This window comes from Aulostomus chinensis, chromosome 23, assembly GCF_037954235.1.
Source record: "Aulostomus chinensis isolate RoL2024-O1b breed Wild chromosome 23, RoL_Achi_v1.0, whole genome shotgun sequence".
Classification (NCBI taxonomy): Eukaryota; Metazoa; Chordata; class Actinopteri; order Syngnathiformes; family Aulostomidae; genus Aulostomus; species Aulostomus chinensis.
In genome coordinates, this window is record NC_141342.1 from 22,294,768 (window position 1) to 22,313,687 (window position 18,920).

The 18,920-nt window shown below is 50.2% G+C and overlaps 2 protein-coding genes across 4 annotated transcripts in view; one reads left to right on the forward strand and one right to left on the reverse strand.

Annotated features, from left to right (window-relative positions):
- myo1d (myosin 1D) overlaps positions 1–12,522 on the forward strand; it is a 58,240-nt gene extending 45,718 nt beyond the window's left edge. The window contains exon 22 of the mRNA XM_086194858.1: positions 9,183–12,522. Coding sequence (XP_086050984.1) covers positions 9,183–9,339 — 157 coding nt within the window. The 3' untranslated portion in view covers positions 9,340–12,522. The remainder of the gene's footprint in view (positions 1–9,182) is intronic.
- Positions 12,523–16,526: 4,004 nt separating this feature from the next.
- On the reverse strand, positions 16,527–18,670 carry cdk5r1b (cyclin dependent kinase 5, regulatory subunit 1b (p35)). 3 transcript variants are annotated; one of them, XM_086195304.1, is made up of 2 exons: positions 18,440–18,670; positions 16,527–17,630 (listed from the first exon to the last, which is right to left on the reverse strand). In XM_086195304.1, the coding sequence occupies exon 2, from the start codon at positions 17,430–17,432 to the stop codon at positions 16,527–16,529; it is 906 nt and encodes a 301-aa protein (XP_086051430.1). In that variant the 5' UTR covers positions 17,433–17,630; positions 18,440–18,670. The 3 variants fall into 3 exon arrangements, with proteins under 3 accessions (XP_086051430.1, XP_086051431.1, XP_086051432.1); XM_086195305.1 differs by lacking the exon at positions 18,440–18,670 and adding an exon at positions 17,745–18,226; XM_086195306.1 differs by lacking the exon at positions 18,440–18,670 and adding an exon at positions 17,713–18,226.
- Between the last annotated feature and the right edge of the window lie 250 nt (positions 18,671–18,920).

Consider the following 18,920-nt stretch of genomic DNA (forward strand, 5'->3'; position numbering starts at 1 on the left):
CCACGTTTACACGGTTAGACGTACAAACCTGAGGGATCTGGACCAAATGATTCAAGTAAAGATGGAAATATTAACAATTAATGTGGACGAACTAACAGGAGCCATTTAGCTGCAGTCTAATGAATATTAAAGAAGAAAAACTGCCTTGAAAGAATTGTGTCAAAGTGCGTTTCCAGTTCAGTCTTCAGATGGCGGCAACGTCTTTTATCAGCATGTGACAAAGACGAAGAGCGATGGAGGAGAGGGGGGAGAACACCAGGCTGCTTTTGTCTTCCTCGCCAAGGTCACTCGTTCTGCTGAATCAAACATTTCAGACTGATAGAAGAAGCCCCCCCTTCTTATCTTTCTCTTAATCCCTCCTTCTCTGTCCTCTCTCTCTCCCCATCCCTCTTTCTCCCCTTTCCTCCTCTTGTTCTCTGTCCTCGCTCCACTCCATCACTCCTCTCGCCTCCATTCCCCCTCACCTCTATCCCTCCTCTCTCTGTGTAATCCCTCATCCCTCCTTCTCTCTCTCCCCCATCCCTCTATTTCTCACCATCCATCCCCCACCCCCTCCCCATCTTGTTTTTCACCTACACTTATCCTCCTTTCTTCTCATCCTCCTCTCTATTTTTCTCCCTCCTTTCTGGGGCGCTGCGGATGCAGTTCCCATGGCAACCATTGGATCCATGTTTGTCTGATACGTATGTGATCCATTAATAACTCTGCTGGCTGGAGAAAATCATGGAACATCAAGTCCCAGACCACCAGAGAGGGAGGCAGAGAGAACGGGCTGACTCGAATGAAAACAAAGATGAGCGAGAGCGATAGAAAAGAGGACAAGAGGCTGATAAACGTCTGATCAGATCCAAATGTCTTCGTCCTCAATGTTTGATGACATCGCGTCTCATCAGTTTCCTCATGTTTTCTGACAGTTTGATTCAGAACTTTAGTTAAAGGGGAGGTTTGTAGGGTTTACCATGTGTTTCCCTCATCGTGGAACAAGCCGTCGAGAGGCTCCAAACCAATCAGATGTCTGCTTCCTGTCTGCTGAGATACATTCAAACTTCTTACCCATAATTCTGTGTGGCTGCTCTCTGGAGGGAACAATGATGGCTACATGATGTTGAGAAAAGACATATATTTAAAAGATTATTATATATATATATTATATATATACGAGTCTGATGTCTTTAGAGGCATGTTGGAAGCAGCTAGCTAATGGTAGCTGACTAGCTGATGTTGCTAACCATGCTAAGGCTGCACATGCTATCCTAAAAAAGCCTTAGCCAGGACGTTACAAAGGCAGAAACTCATCAAAAGTGGTGCGAACCAGTGCGGCAGTTACAAACTAGCCCCTCCACACACACACACACACACACACACACACACACACACACACAGAACGAGGAGACCAACATGGTGACTGCTCGTGTTACTCGGCAGATGCGCCTGACTGAGGAGCTTGTAGTTCACATCTGGAGTTTGAGAACCACGCCATCTTCACATCCACCCTCAGGACTGAGATTCAGCTCCAGCTGAAGGTCGTGGGGCCTCTCGAGCTTCCTCACCTGAGAACGCTGACCAGTTGCGATGGAGCGTGTCAGTTTGTGAATGAACGGATGAATGAATGTGTGAGTGTGTGAGTCGCTCTGACCTACTTTTCCTCCGCAGCCAGCAGTCACCCCCCCCACACACACACGCACACTGTGGGTGGAGTGTGTCGCCATCGTGCTAATAATGATAACGCGTTTGTGTCGTGTAGCAGAACCATCGAGGCTTCTCCCACCTGAACACTGCTGTTTTCATGGTTCTGTGTTGATCACTGATGTTCCATGGTTCCACAATAGATGATGGATCCATCATGACACATTGTCAATTCCTCCCTGGAAACAGCATTTTTCCTGCTACTTTTAAGCAGGAGGTCACCCCACTGCTCAAAAAGCCTCATCTCAACCCCGCCCAGGTTGAAAACTCCAGGCCAGTATCACTGCTGCCATTCCTGTCAAAAATACTGGAGCGCTCAGTATTTAACCAGGTCTCTGAACATCTGCGGAACAACAACCTACTTGACTCTTTTCAGTCTGGCTTCAGGTGTGACCACTCCACTGAGACTGCACTCCTGTCAGTCCCTGAGTCACTGAGACGAGCTCGAGCTGCTGGTCAGTGCTCTGTCCCACTTCTGCTGGACCTGTCTGCTGCCTTCGACACGGTGAACCATCAGATTCTCCTCTCCACACTCTGAGCTCGGCATATCTGGTTCTGCCTTGTTGTGGTTCAAGTCCTACCTCACAGGCAGATCCTTCAGAGTGTCATGGCGAGGAAAGGTGTCTAGGTCACATGGCCTATCGACTGGGGTTCCTCAGGGGTCAGTGCTTGGTCCCCTTCTCTTCTCTCTGTACACCACCTCACTTGGTGCAGTGATCCGCTCCCATGGCTTCTCCTACCACTGTTATGCTGACGACACTCAGCTTCTCCTCTCTTTCCCACCTGATGACAGAACGGTCTCAGGTCGTATATCAGCGTGTCTGGCTGATATCTCCACATGGATGAAGGAACGCCACCTTCAACTGAATCTGTCGAAGACTGAACTTATGGTCTTTCCAGCTTGTCCATCTGTTCAGCCTCAGGTCAGTGTCCAACTTGACTCGAGCCTACTTGTGCCCACAAACTCAGCCAGAAACCTGGGTGTCATGATTGATGACCAGCTGACCTTTAAGGTTCATGTGGCCTCAGTTTCTCGGTCTTGCCGTTATGCCCTCTACAACATCAGGAAGATCAGACCCCTCCTGACCCAACAGACCACACAGCTTCTGGTTCAGGCTCTTGTCATCTCACGCATTGACTACTGCAACTCTCTTCTGGCAGGCCTCCCTGCAGGCTCATTCAAGCCTCTGCAGATGATCCAGAATGCAGCAGCACGTCTGGTCTTCAACCAGCCCAAAAGGGCACATGTCACCCCGCTGCTGGTTTCTCTTCACTGGCTTCCAGTGGCAGCCAGGATCAAATTCAAGGCACTTCTCTTGGCTCACAAAACAATCACAAGAACGGCTCCAGCCTACCTGGAATCCCTGATCCAGGTCTACTCTCCTTCTCGCCCACTACGCTCTGCATGCCAAAGACGCCTGGTGCTTCCAGCCCAGCGCTGCTCCAAATCTCTAGCCAGACTCTTCTCTTCTGTTGTTCCCAAATGGTGGAACCAACTACTGAACTCTGTGTGTTCTGCTGAGTCCCTTTCTACTTTTAAGAGACAATTGAAGACTCAATTGTTCAGAGAGCACCGAGGCACTGAACCTGACTCTGCTCCTCTTTGGGGTAGAATCAGTCAGAGGGTCCAAGACCCAGCACTTAGTGACCATGTAGCACTAACTGTGTTGGGTGATGTTGTATGTCTGTTATATAAAAATAAAAAAAATAAAAAAAGGTGGGGGGGCAACACTTCTTCTGCCACTAGATGGCAGTACCTGTGACCAAATCACAACTGAAGCACTTTTGCGCTACTATGGACTTTTCCTTAATTAAGTCTGAATTCTTGCTTGTGTTGAACGTTGCTTTGGACAAAAGCGTCTGCTAAAGGAAAGTGGAGAATTGGAGAATTGTAGAATTGTAGAGTTGTAGAGGTGTAGAGTTGTAGAGGTGTAGAGTTGTAGATGATGGATCCATACGAGCCGTCAGCTGCTGCCTTCAGGAACGCCTGCTAGCGTCGTCCACTGTCCTGGTTTAAACATCTCAGACCAAGTCAGCATCGACTCCTAGATGTGCTGATGCGAGAGGTTCCCTGTGTTGAAGAGGATCATTGTAGAACGTTCCTCTGAAGCCTAAATGCAGTGAATTGAGAGAATGATTTGGAACTTTGATTCTCCATGAAAGGTTCTTCTATCACTGTTTTTCTCTTCAAACCTCGTTGATTTCAGACGAGTTCTGAGCCACTATACAGTATTCATAACGTGAATCTGTGTATATGCAGTATATGCTCTGTGTGTGTGTGAGTGTGTGTGTGTGTGTGTGCACGGTGGTTTTTCTATATTTACCTGCCGGGCTGATGGAGGTTGAGAGCTTCTACATCGTCTGTCACTTTAGTTAAAAGCTTTCTGTGAGTGCCGCTCACTTCAGACGCCGTAGACGGAGCGTTCATACTCTTTTGACGCCGTCTCCTGAGTGACCTCCATGTGTACAGTAGCACCCCACCCCCAAACACACATGTTCCGCCCGGCAACAGCACTGTGTGCCCCGCCTCCTTCACCTTTCCCCCTGTCATGATGGCTCTCGTGTCCCTCCTCCTCTCGTCACGCCTTGCTCGCCATCAATCCCCCTAATATCTTTTCATCATACTTCCTCATCCTCATCCTCCTTTTAATCCCCCCATCACTCATTCACCCTCCTTCTCCACCTGCCTTCATTCCTCTTCATCTCATGAAGCAAACCAGCGTTTCCAGGCTGCTGACAGACTCCCACCTAACAAATGTTAAACCATCCAGTGAGCTCAGGGTGGTGTTAGACTGAGGTCTGGAGCCTTCAGGAAAGTCTCCATAATGATGTCATTGTTGTTGTTAAAGTTGTTGTGGTTGTTGTTGCTATTGTTGTTGTTGTTGTTGTTGTTGTTGTTGTTGGGCTCGTGTTTGAAACGTTCCCGTAAGCCTGTGGTTCTCCGGTTGCTGATCCTCAGTTTTGTGACCTTGTCAAAGTCCCATCAACAAACAAACAAATCCACAGCCAGAATCACTGTTATCACATGATCTGGCCCCGCCCCAAATGGCGGAGTGGCCTGTCAGATGAAAACAGATGGACCTTTGATTGAGGCATTGATCGCCTTTAATGAGCAGAATTGGCGAGGAAGCACTTGCAGCCTCAGTAATGAGCAACCAATTGCAGCTGTAGTTGGTTTATCTTCTTCTCTGGTTTGACTGATCAATAAATCAGCGCTGATCAGTCACTGACTGTAACAACAACCACAGATGCTCCTCCTCCACAGATGTTTGTGAACCCTCCTGCTCCACCGCTGCAATGGCACCCCCACCCAAGCCCCACCCCTAGAGACCAGCACCTTTATTTCAGGTTTAGTTACTGATCCCAGAACAGTGAGATGTGACAGCTGCTCTTGTTTAAGTGAAGAATGAGTGAACAGCTTGTTATTGACGACCTTCACTCAGACGCCGTCCTGCAGGAAAGGACCCTCAGTGTCCAGATGCTCCGCCTTCCCTTCTGCTTGGGGTCATTTATACTCAAACTGCATACCTACACACTGTAACCTCCTTTAGCTCAGATGTTTGTGTCGTTCATTTAGAGAGAAAACTATCCTGGTGATCTGGAAGCAGGTTTACTTCACAGCAGACAAGAACAAGTGAGAATCTTGTCTGGCTCGTCAGGCCTGATCCTGGATCAGTTACACCTGCAAAATCTCTCCAGTGCAGTGATGTGGCCTTCAAAGTAAAAGCAGTAATGTTTTGTTCTTGTTATGGTTTTGTCAGAGCTGCTTTTTGAGTCTTACTCTCAAAGGTTCTGACAGGAAGTCAAACAGTTCTGTTGCTAGCTTGTTGTCCGTAGCTAAGCTAACGTAACTGTGCTGCTGCGTCTGTGGTTGAGATCCTTCATCGTTCAGACTTGGACATCTCATTAACGTGTGTGCACCGTATCGTCTAAAATCTACTGCAACAATCCTATTGGCTGTTGGTGGAGGGAACCCTGGAGATGACAACTTCCTTGCTCTGCAAGCCCACTTTCTTCTTCTACCCTCTGTATTTACTGTAGGTGTAATCGATGCATCTTGTCGGCTCTGTAATGACCTGCTCGGTCGTCTCTACTGCTGCGGCCCCAGAACACATCTGAGGAAGCGAAGCTCTCAGGAGGCAGAGTTCACTCTCACAGTTTGAAGGACGCTGCTGCGCTGCGTTCACTGATGCATCAAACCTCCTAAACGAACCCAGGACAGGGTGGCGGCGCTGCCTTTGATCAGGGCTTTTTCTCGCCGCAAAGCATTTGATCAAGAACAACAGCAGCTCCGCTGTTGGAGGGACGAGGGATTAAGGAGAGGCCGTCACATTCCCGAACAGAAGTTCATAGAGAAAAGAAGCTGATGTGGCTGAGATGATATGCATCTCTATCATGTTCCAAGTCTGGCTCAACAGGCCCCCCCAGGCCCACCAGGCTGCCTCGGCCCGGCTTCACCTGCACGTCCGCTGCACCAGCAAACTCCACACCCTATTGAAGGTCTGCGTCCACCTAAACCTCGCTGCCACTCCAGGCTCTTCAGCCCCAGTCCGATCCCAGTGCTCGCCATCTTCCTGCCTCCCCTCCAGCATGAATGTGGCAGCACCAGAGACGTGGGATTCCACCACGTGAGAGGAAGAGATGCTGCGTCAGGTCTGCTGGGAGATGAGATCCACCGGCCGAGTGGGTGGTGCCCAGAGAAGTGCGGGGACGTCCCTCTGCTGTTCCATCCAGTTGTTCCCGTGGTCGGCTGGACCTGACAAAACCTAAACGCAGCAGTGGTGATACTGCTGGGAACTAAAACTGAAGTAGGAATCGATTTGCAGATGCATCAGGATTCTGGATGCAGACAATTTAATTATTGATTCTTTAAAACTAAATTATTCAAAGGACGGCCATGTTACTTAGAAAACAGGAATCTGCCCTCACATGGCTGCTTGACCAGATCCACCTCTCATCTCCATGTTCGACCCCGTGTTCATGACACTGCGCCGTAAATGGGTATTTTACCTTCCAAGTACTCACAACGAGGTTTTGAGGTGGCAGAGAAGTAAAAATGTAGCTATTGCTAAGAGGCTCTGAGCCAGAAGTGTTCCAGTTCGTTCTGATCTCCAGTCCAAGTGTCTGGATTTAAGGAGACCTGGATCATACCGGACAACCTGGAGAGTCGGGGACAGTTTAGCTGCTGTTAGCGTCAGCCTCCGTTAGCTTCAAGCTAAACACACGTGGCTGGCTCTTACTGCATTCTGGAGTCACTAAGAAGCGATGCAGGAGGGAAAAACACAGTGAGCTCAGTACTCCTATTAGTGAGTACTTCGAAGGTAATTTGAAGGTATCCACTTTTTGAGTGGCGTCTAGTTTTCAAAATGTCGACCTGAATCCCCTCATCGTGTCTCGTCTGTGATTGATCCTTAAATCACTCTGTCATCGGACCAAGTAGTGAGAACTTCGATCGCCTCGTCCTCGCCGCTCAGCTTCTCTCCAGCTGCTCCTCCCACCTGCAGCGCTCATTTATATTTCAGCAGCAGCTGAGAGGCCGGGGGGGGGGGGCAGGTACCCTCCTGGAGGGATGACTCACCGGTGGGACAGGAGGGAATCCAGCTCCTTGACCTGAAAAAAGCTCAGGTTGTCCTTCCCTTCTCAATCCGCTGCACTTTTCTTTCTTCTGCCACCTCCCTCTCACTCTGCACTCACTGTCTTCCTCCAACTTCTCCTCCGTAGCCTCCACCTCTCTTTCATCCTCAGTCTTCCTGTCCTCCATCCTTCCCAAAGCAAGATGTGAGTTAAGGCCCTTGTTGCATTGAAGGGCAAAGAGGACGGAGGGAGGGAAAGGAAAGAATTGATTTTCCAGCCTGAGAGGCCGTCCCATGCTGGGCTAAGTCAGCCCTCAGGGCCCGGCGGGCTGGCGCGGGGCTCCTGGTGGGAACCGCCAGCCGGTGACCTTAAGACTCCTGATGCTGCTCTTCTATTCACACATGAAGTGTTGTGGTGTTACTGAAACGCCAGAGTGTTTATTCAGGGATGAGAGGAGTGTGTGTGTGTGTGTGTGTGTGTGTGTGTGTGTGTGTGTGTGTGTGTGTGTGTGTGTGTGTGTGTGTGTGTGTGTAACCCTGTTTGCCCTTCACAGCACAGCATCCCTCTGGCATTTCAGCAAGACAGTGCGATGGAGAAGTAATAGGATGAGGGATACACACACACACACACACACACACACAGACTGAGCACCATTGGCTGGCAGCCATGACAGATGGGGGAGTTCAGTTCATGGGGGTTGCCATGGAAACCAGCATCAGCGCTACCCTGAGCTCTGCTCTCTGCATAAGCTGCGATGCAGAGCAGCAACACTCTGCAGAGGAGTGCAGCGTGGGCAGCCTTGCTGTTGTTTATGACTTATTGTCGTTGCGCAACAAGTTCACGACTCATTTCCTGCGTTTAGATTGTAGGGAGACAAAGTGAGTGAATTCAGCAGTCATTGTACCTGATGGGTATGGTGGGTTTGTTTACACCTGGCGTAGCGCCGGTGGCAGCAGTGGTGGTGGCCATGATCTAAACGAGTCCAGCAGAAAGTCTCCGTTTGAAGCACGACACCAGGTGTGCAAGGTGCCTCAGACCGCCAGCATCTGGTCCACCTGAGGGCGCTTCCACACCCCCCTGCTTTGTGTCTGGGTCTCTGGCTTCTGGGTCGGTTGGGGCCGGTGTCAACGCAGCAACCTCAAACGGGCTTGAGCTCTGGTCTGCTTGTGTCGAGACCTGCCAGCTGCCGTCCGTAATATTTTGTCATTTATTTTGTCAATGATGGGGGAGCAGGGCAGGCTGGTGGGTGTGGCTACTTTGTGATTGATGAGTTGGCCCCCCCCCCCCCCCCCCAAGCTTTGTGGTCTCATCCAAAAATGGTCACCTTCTGTGGCAAAAACAATAAGCTTGATGAGTGAAACACCACATCTCATTGGTTCTCAGTTTATGATGTCATCACAGCTACCACGCAGTTTGTTACCCACCCCTCCTCTCAGGCCCCTCCCCTCTTAGGACCCACAATTTCTACCTTTTTCTCCTTGATGCTCGTCATCGATCCTGTTTAGGAGTGAACCCGGCAGAGCGCCGTTAACCCAGAGAAGCTAACAGGATGTGACAGCCACTAAAAGCCAATCAGCTGCTGCGCTGCAGCCCGGCGACGCCTCATGCATCATTCCATCAGCAGCACCGCCTGATGTCTTCTCTTAATTCCCTCTGGATCAGAACCTCCAGCTGACCAAACACATGCTGTGTCACTGTGTCAGGTCTGCTGCGTTTCTGAAGCTCCTCCCATAGCAGAGTTAGCCACAGGGTTCCAAACCAGGTGTGTCCAGGTTATCAGGCTGGTTTCAGGTGCCAAAGGTTTGAAGCTTCACAGAGTCCAAATTACCAACAGAATGTGTGTGTGTGTGTGTGTGTGTGTGTGTGTGTGTGTGTGTGAGAGAGATCGTAAAATGTCCTCTTCATCTCCTTCCTGTGTGCAGTGAGAAGAGGAGGCTGCAGGTGAGCATCACCAGTCCCATCCAGTGCAGCATGAACGGGAGGAAGTGCACCGTCATCGTGGAGCCCAAGATCAACCAGTCGCAGCCGGACTTCACCAAGAGCCGATCCGGGTACATCCTGGCTGTCCCCGGAAATTAGAACAGGCCCGCGAGATCCGCCACCCCGCCGTGATGATGATGGCTGACGACGTTGATCACAGCTCTGGATTGGCCATATCGGACCTCTTTCCTAGTTTTCTATGCAATGTTACTATAAACAAGAAGTCGCTAACAATTCATAGCTAAACAGGTTTAAAAAGATGGACTTCAGGATCTTTCTTGCTTTTTATCTGAATTTCTGTTGATTTGTTCTGTGCAATATTTAGTTAATTAGAGAGGGATTACTGGGGACGACCATGTGAAGAGATATTCTAGATCATATTCTCATCCCTGCAGTGCTCAGATCCAAAGACAAACTCAAAATGTTTTATTTATGTTGAATTTTTCAAAGAAATTAAGGCAGTTTTCTTTTTCTTATTAGAAAAGAATCCATAAAGAAATGATGTTAATTTCAGACTTGCTTTGATGTTAAAGACGTTCACTGTTTACATTCACAAGCAGGAGAGTCGATGTGCGTCTGAACTCCAGAACCAGTTTGTTGTTGGTCGAGTCGGATGTGTTGAGCACATCCTGAACATTGAAGCCTGTTGATTCTATTAATTTAAGTCCTTCTACCCTCTACTGCCATGACTGTATGTTTTATAATCTGTTAAAGGGACTTCCAAGGAAAGTCTCTGTTGTCCATCGTCACCCAGAGCTGAGACCCAGGCTAGTTAGCTTAGCACAGTGACTGGTAGTGGGTGGGAAGTGTTAGCGTAGCTGCGTCTCTGCCTGCATTAATATCAGGAGGGTTGTGTAACCTTGGTGATGAATACCAGTTTAACATGAGGAGACGTTGTAGTGGTAGAATCAGACACGTAGCCGGAACTACTTTCCTGACTGGGAGCAGTGATTTGACGCAGCACCTCCAAAGCTCCACTGGAACTTGGGTCAACAGAACCAAAGGTTTGTTGAGGACTAGAAGAGCGACTGCTGCTACTGATCATGAGGAGGAGGAGGATTCCTGCTGGACACACCAGCATCCTGGACCTGAGCTAGCTGATGCTAACACTTCCCACCCACTACCAGCCATTGGGATAAGCTAACTAGCCTGGACCTGAGCTAGCTGATGCTAACACTTCCACCCACTACCAGCCACTGGGCTAAGCTAACTAGCCTGGACCTGAGCTAGCTGATGCTCCACCCACTACCAGTCACTGGGCTAAGCTAACTAGCCTGGACCTGAGCTAGCTGATGCTCCACCCACTACCAGTCACTGGGCTAAGCTAACCAGCCTGGGGCTCAGGTCCCTAGAGGAGGGTCTTTGTCTTGATGGAAGATGATGGACAAGAAGAGACGTTGACTGAAAGTTGATGTGAGAGTTGAAAGGTTGGAGTCTGTTAGTAGCGATCACATGCTCATGAACTTCTGTTCTCCAGAAAGGGTTGTGCTGACTAACTCTGAATCTTGGACATCAACCTGCCTCCTCCATGTTAGTAGTTCCTCATATTCTCAGAAATGACCACCACCCTTAACCAGAGAGGGTGTGTGTGTGTGTGTGTGTGCGTGTGCTGCAGCTTAGTCTCCTCCTCCCTTTTTTCAGGTTGTCTCATTAGTAATACTGACACAGTCTCATTAGCGTCCTCACCTCAACTGAAGTGGTTAAACGTGGCTGCGTCCTCCATCTTGGACACACCCACCCCCCGGATTGTCCGGATGTTTTGCACCATTGTAAAAGTGTGTGTGTGATTTCAGGATGTTGCCTGTCAGTCATGTGACCCGATCAAAAGCTCCAGAATGTCCCCTAGGTTGAGTGTTCAATGACGTTGAGCTCCTCTTGATGGTGTGAACATTCGTAGAACCAGGAAACATCATCTCTGTCAGTAACAGTGAGGGAGGTCAAAGGTTATGAGTCATCACTGAGGAGGCGGCGCCTGCAGGCATCTACAGGAAGGTTTCAGTCACAGTGCTGCTGTGGAGCGTTTCACCTCGGCGCTTCGATGTCGTGAGACGTTAGTTGTTTGCCCTCATGACGGCAGCATTCTGTCTCCTCCTCCTCAGCTCCTCATCATCATGATGTCACTTTCGTGTTTCTCGCTTTGTGTTGACAGGGCGAGTGAACTAAGCCCCTCCCCCCTTCATGCAGCGCACGCAAGCTTTCCTGGACAAGCCTGCAAATGAATCCAGTTAGGAGGAGGAGGAGGAGTCCATGTGGATGCGCTCGTGCTGCCGTCAGACTCCACCGTGGTCTTGTCAGTCGCCACGTCAGGTCAGGTGACCGAAGTGCCATAAATTCTGACCCTGACTCAAGTCATTGGGAGGGAGGGTGGAGATGTCAGAAGGTCATCATGGTGGAGTCTGGCGACAGACAGAAAAAGCCACAAACGCCGGCTAGCTAGACTCTCCGTCACGCAGCGTTCCAAACTTGTCTTTGCTGGATCGGGTTCCTCCGCTGGTCGTGCTGGAAACGCGGATCACAACCAAATCGTGTCAAAATCTGACTGAAGTCATGCAGTCTGAGAGCGTATCCCTCCACCGCGGAGGGCGCAGAACTACAGAATCGAACCTTGCAGTATCGCATGCATTTGCTCTCTTCACACCACAGCACTTTGTCTGGGTCACAGATCCAGAACCAGCGTCCAGGTGATTTACACAAGCTGAAACGCTCCAACAACTGCGGCTCGCCGGGATCACATGACCTGCTTGGAGGAGGTTATTCTGCGTGACTCGAATTGGCTGCAGAGGAAGTACCGCTTTACTTGTGGTATTTGTCAATGATTTGTTGGGTTGTGTTGTGGATTCTGTCAGTGATGAGGCGGACGATCCTGGCTTTCTTCCCCACACGCAAAACAAAAACTTTTCTTTTTCACGTAGAAATTAGACTCAAAGAAGATCGGCCGCGTGCCGTGGCGCTCGTCTCCTCGCCGCTCGTCTCCTCGCCGCTCGTCTCCTCTCCTTTCAGCCAAAGACTAACAAACTCCATTTTCTATCCCATAATTTATTCTGTTGCTCCATGATAAATCCGCACACGTCAGCAGCATTCCTCCACTACGTGCCTCATTTTATACATTTTCATTCTTGTGTCATGATAGAAACCATAAATGTTCTGTCGTATCCAAACTGAGGCGGAAGGGATTTTTTTTCTCAGTTGCAATTTTATTTTGTGCAAATGTAGAAACGCAAATGATGAAATTTGTGTCCTAAAGACTTTTTCATTAATCAGTAATAAATCCATGTGCTACAATTGCTGCGTCTTTGTTGTGTATTTGCTGCGTCTTTGTTGTGTGTTTGCTGCGTCTTTGTTGTGTATTTGCTGCGTCTTTGTTGTGTGTTTGCTGCGTCTTTGTTGTGTGTTTGTTGTGTGTTTGCTGCGTCTTTGTTGTGTGTTTGTTGTGTGTTTGCTGCGTCTTTGTTGTGTGTTTGCTGCGTCTTTGTTGTGTGTTTGTTGTGTGTTTGCTGCGTCTTTGTTGTGTGTTTGCTGCGTCTTTGTTGTGTGTTTGTTGTGTGTTTGCTGCGTCTTTGTTGTGTGTTTGCTGCATGTTTGTTGTGTGTTTGCTGCATCTTTGTTGTGTGTTTGCTGCGTCTTTGTTGTGTGTTTGCTGCATGTTTGTGTGTGTGTTTGCTGCATGTTTGTGTGTGTTTGCTGCGTCTTTGTTGTGTGTTTGCTGCGTCTTTGTTGTGTGTTTGCTGCATCTTTGTTGTGTGTTTGCTGCGTCTTTGTTGTGTGTTTGCTGCATGTTTGTGTGTGTGTTTGCTGCATGTTTGTGTGTGTTTGCTGCGTGTGTGTGTTTGCTGCGCGTGTGTGTGTGTTTGCTGCGCGTGTGTGTGTGTTTGCTGCGCGTGTGTGTGTTTGCTGCGCGTGTGTGTGTGTGTTTGCTGCGTGTGTGTGTTTGCTGCGTGTGTGTGTTTGCTGCGTGTGTGTGTGTTTGCTGCGTGTGTGTGTGTTTGCTGCATGTTTGTGTGTTTGCTGCATGTTTGTGTGTGTTTGCTGCATGTTTGTGTGTGTGTTTGCTGCGTCTTTGTTGTGTGTTTGCTGCATGTTTGTGTGTGTTTGCTGCGTCTTTGTTGTGTGTTTGCTGCGTCTTTGTTATGTGTTTGCTGCATGTTTGTGTGTGTGTTTGCTGCGTCTTTGTTGTGTGTTTGCTGCGTCTTTGTTGTGTGTTTGCTGCATGTTTGTGTGTGTGTTTGCTGCGTCTTTGTTGTGTGTTTGCTGCATGTTTGTGTGTGTTTGCTGCGTCTTTGTTGTGTGTTTGCTGCGTCTTTGTTGTGTGTTTGCTGTGTGTTTGTGTGTGTGTTTGCTGTGGAGAGAAGCAGAAGTCCTGAACTTTCAGTGCATTTTATTTTCCATCACGGTACAAAAATAAATCAAAAGAAGCAGAAACCAACCGAGAAATTCTTCAATTACAGCAACATCTTTTTTTCTTTTTAAAATAAAAACATTTTCATTGAACAGTGTTTATGCCCCTCCCCCACCCACCTGTGGTTGGCTTCTCGTTCATCATAAAACTCCCCCCCCCCACACACACACACACACGCACACCGCTTCTCATTTTATCTACAAATACAAGGTACAGAAAAGAATGACAGAAATCTTGAACTATCACTTCTTTTTTCATATTTTAGAAGTTTTTGAACGTATTTTCAAACGACTACTCGATGATGCAAGAGAAAAGAAAATGGCACATATCAAGCGGGGGGCGGATATGGCGAGTCGACAAGGGGCCTTCGACTCTGACAACGACCTGCTGCTCTGGAGTTTGTCCCCTGATTGTGCCAGTACAAACGCATGATACTGACTCTGGATGGTGCCACGGTCCCTAAGCAGAGAAAGACACGGGTGTTGTGGTTCATAGCGGCGGCAGCAATGGCGAGGCCTTAAAACGTCACGGAAGCCATTTGTTGACCAAATTTGTCAAAACCAAACGTCCAGAAACTGAAGTTGTTCTTGCATCCTGGACTCAACAGAATCCTGAAAACGCTTCGTACTCGCCGTTTTATGATGTAAATCGTGATTATTCCCAATAAGACCTGCTGAACGTGGCGCTGTGTCATGTTTGATTGACACTTTGACGGCGCCAGTGCATCAAGGTAAATGTGCTTTTCTGCAGTGATGCTGCACGAGCGCGCCGGAAACTGTCCAGCGGTGTCTGTGCTTTCTGATATGTGGGACGGCGGCAGCAGGACAGAACGATGCGGTCGAGGTTTTTTCTTGATCAGGTCGAATGTGTCTGTCATGGCGTCCTTGGCGATGGTCAGATTCAACATTGGTTTTGCTCTGAGGGCTTTAGTTCGATCCTCGATAAACCCTGCAACTTTCATCTGCATAAACCAGAATCAATCTTCATTCCCACCAAAGACCTCGTATCCCTTTAAAGTCTTTCATCACTCGCAGGAAGTGCCGAAATCATAAATACGTTAAATAAGGAGTCAGTAAGTAGTTTGCAGTAGAAGACCCCCCCCCCCCCATCCTCCGAGTGTCCTCCAATTCCAAATATGGCACTGGTTTCACATTTTCTATGCTGAATCAGAAGCATCAAATCAAACATCATTCCAAAGTACAAAAGAATTCCCTGGTAAACAAATAGCCTATTTTAGCAAGCAGAGCTAAATAAACTAGAGTCACGTGATCGACGGCATTCTCTACGCAGATGCAGTTGGTTACAAATCAAGTAAAAAGAAGAAGAGGAAGAAGAGGAAGAAGAATCGCTCCGGCCTCCCAGAAACAGGAAAACTGCATGGCACACGTGCAAAACATGACATTTCTACATTTGGAAAAAAAGAAAGAAAACTTGTTCCAGAAAAGCAATAAATAAGCGTCCGTAGCGTCTGGGAGTGAAACATCCGTGAACTCGTTTGGAGATGAAAGTAAAGTCTGATCACACGCTCACGGCCAGACGGCCCACAATGCAACAGTCCGACCTCGTGTGTGGGGAGCCGCACAAAAGTGTGAATCCGGCATCACGGCCAGATAGGTCCAGTTGTATCCGTATCAATGGAGGGGGTGTGGCTGCCTGCAGATAGCTCCGCCCTCCTGTAGTAGGCGGCACACATCACACGTTCAAACAGTCAGAAGGTCACTGGCAGGCTGTGGCGGCGTCTGTCCACATTCATCGCTGTAGATGTACGCATCTGTTTGTCTAAATTCTTTACAGGTGGATAATAAATATCTGTTGGCGAAGGATTTACTCCAGGCTGGCGAGTTCGCTCGAAACTGCAAAACAGAATTTGGCCTGAAACGTTCACTTTTAAACAGAGAAACGCCAGAGTTTCTGAGGCCGTCAAACACGATTAACTTCCCCTCAAGAGTTGAGTCTTTAAACACCAAGTATTTCTACACTGGGACTTCAGTTGAGAGGGGACGGGGTCGGACCCGGCCGATACGCCCACGGCGGCCAGTCACACTGGACGATACCGGCCACCGTGGGCGTCTGTGTATCAGCTTCGTCGTTGCCTGATATCAACTTTCTTTTTTTCAGCAGAAGCTAGAAACATTTGCATGGGTACTTTACAATACTTACAACGGGATGTACTGATGTCATGTCTAGTTTATGGATTCATCCCTGATACCAGCATCGCCTCCAAAAACGCCACTCAGTCCAACTCCTGCTCGGAGGTGCCGAGCCTCAACCGGCCGTCATCCTGACTCAGTGAAACAAAAGAGCTGGATTGTTTCCATTTCTGTCAGCCAATCATAGTTGTTGTGGGCGGGACTAAGCCCAGGATGCAGCAATAGCACCCGTGCAAATTAATGGGGAGGTGGGGGGGCTGCAATGTTGAGGTAATGATTCCTTTGTATGCTAGTATTATTGTGTATCTGTACAGGCCTGCTTCACCATCCAGTAGTCTTGTAGGTTGCTAATAGCAGCTAGCTAGCTAGCTAGCTGGCTAACGCACTAGCGGAAGTTGTTGTTGCCTGTGTGTGTAGGGGGGGGGGGGGGGGGTAATACTGACTGAACTAATGGTCCGATGGCGAGCTGATAGCAACAGTCTTGTTCTGGGTCACCAGATGACTGCTCAGTGTGCTGATGTCAGTCGTTCTGGGTGGGAACGCTTATTGTTAAACTCTGAACCGCCTCCATGCTAAGTGTTTGACCACGCCCTCATCTCCTGCTCTCCTGGTGTCAGCCCCAGACCTTCTGTACCGGCTAGGCGCGAATAAAGAGCATCCCTAATAAATGTCAGTGAGTCAAAATGCCAGACTGGAGTAGCCCCGCCTCCCCCGACCCCTCAGTTCCCCCCGACATCCCCTCACCGGTCCAGACCGATGAGCAGGCGGCTCCGCTCCTCCTCCTTCTGGCTCTCGTTCTTCAGGTCGGCGAACACCTGAGTGAAGTAGTGCGGGTCCGAGTTGATCTGGAGCATCTTGGCGCTCATCAGGTTGATGATGGACAGGCAGCGGTCCCAGAATGTCTCCTTGGAGCTCTCCACCAGGAAGGGCTTGAGCGGGTAGGAGATCTCGTTGCCCATGTAGGAGTAGGACAGGTAGAGGCAGGTGAGCAGCACGGCCTGCAGCTCGTGCTCAGTCGCCACCTCGGAGGAGACCACGTCACGGCACAGCATGTAGACGAAGACCACGTTGGCCGGCGTGATGAAGCCCTGGTCCTGCCAGCCCTGCAGCAGCAGGGACCGGTCCACGCTGCGCAGCCACAGCACCGGATCGGTGGGCGACAGGTGTTTGAGCCGGTAACAACGGCGGCACAGAAACTCCCCCAGGCAGCGCAGCAGCTCGCTGGTGGACGCCTGCACGATGACCCTCTTGGGGGTCCCGGGCGCCACATTGGAGTTGGTCAGAGGGGCTTTCTTGACTGAGGATGTGTTGTTGGAGGTCTTGGTGAGTGCCGGGGTGCTCTGGTCCTGGGTAAATGTGGACAAGTTGGCGCAGGACTGCGACTTCTTCAGGTTCTCATTGTTCAGGTGGCTGACGTTGTTCTGGTAGGTTCCGTTGGGCTGAACCTTCTTGGAACCTTTCTTCTTGGCTGAAACCGCTACGATGCGCTTCCAGGGGAGCACATTGATGAGCGAGTGGCGCTTCAGATTCTTGTCTTTGGCGTTCTTGCTGTTCTGAACAGCCGTGTAGTGGCCCACGGTGGCCGGGCCATCCTCAAAGAGAGCCGCCTTTCGGTAGCTTGGAGACAAAGACAGCACGGTTCCCATGGTGACAGCGGGGAGATGTCCAGGGGCGTTCTGGCCTCTCTGGGTCAGAAGAACGTCTGCCGGGGGATCCTGAGGGTCTCGGGGCTTCCAGGAGCTGGGGTCCCAGGCTACAGGCTGCTGCCGAGCATGGACGGTGGGTGGAGAAGTCCGGTATCAATCTGAGGGCACAAGGATCACCTCGGCTCCAGATGGCCGCCGCTGGAGGCAGAAAAGATCAATAATCAGAAAGTTTGTCACCTGTCAATCATTCCTGAGCATTCAGACATGAAATACGTTTGACCTGGTTGCTAGCAGGGATCACGTCACAGCTACCTTGCTCTCATCGATGGGAGGGGCTTATCTGGCTGATCACCTGCTTTGATCTACGAATGAATTCAAAGGTTATCGATCCTCCTGAACCGCCAACCAAATCTCACTGACGTTCTAAACGCTTCAGCAAGAAAACGCGACTGCGGCCGCGATTCATCCGCAGTCACGGAACGCCGGACACGGAGGACGGTGCTGGGTCCTCTGAGGGGTTCGGCTCCCTGTTTGACTGAGACCGGTCCAGCTCGGTGACTCTAGGGACCTTCACAGCAGCACGTCCATGTCGAGGCTGAGTCTCGCTAAAATGGAAGGTAAACAGCAGGTGAAGGTCGTCTGGTGCTGCTCAGCTGATGCGGGAGGACGAACGCAAGATTCCTCCCGCCAGGTGCACAAAGAGCTGCGTGATTCAGGAGCCGCGCGGCTGTTTTCCTCCTCACTGCAGCAGCGACGCGCTGCGCAGGAGCCAGCGAGCCTCCATTCCTTCACCTTCCCCGCCTCGACCCGCACCCACAACCCCGTCCTCCCCCTCCTCCGCCGCCGCCGCGGGGCTGGAGCTCTCCGTGGTGCTGGAGCGTCGCGTCGCGATCAGAGTCCTGAACCTCCCAGTTCCTCCTCACATTCTCCCAGTGAGACCAAGCTGCGCGGCACCAATCAGCATCTGAACACCGTCCGGACCAAACCCTCCTGATGAAAACACTTACCAGACCTGGAGGAGCGCAGCGGCGGGCGTCGTGACGCGTGTGTCCGCTTAAAAAGAGCCAGAAAAACACGGAGTCATGTCGGAGGGTGAGGATGCAGCAGAGATCCGAGGCGCGGCGGTAGGACGGAGCGCGCCTGCTCAGACGAGGACGCAGCTGCGGAATGGATGGAGATGAAGATGCTGCTGCGTGTCTGCTGGCGAGGGCGGCGCAGAGGCGGTGGTCGGGCGCCGCTCTGCGCCCGGAGCGCGGCGCTGCTGCTGCGGAATGACTCCGCCTATATAGAGCCGCTTCTGCACCCGCTGAACCGGGGGGGGGGGGGGGGGGGGGTAAATTACCGTGGTTCCCGGCACAACAGTTGCTAATAAAACACTGGAACATTTCCTCCAACTGCAGTTTGGAAACCATTTCTAGGTGATAAACGACAGCAGTGCGTTGTGATGTAGTTTACCAGATCATCTGGGATTTTACTCAGAACACTACC

Coding starts and splice junctions, on each gene's coding strand:
- cdk5r1b (XM_086195304.1), bottom strand. CDS start 17,432: ATGGGAACCGTGCTGTCTTTGTCTCCAAGCTACCGAAAGGCGGCTCTC.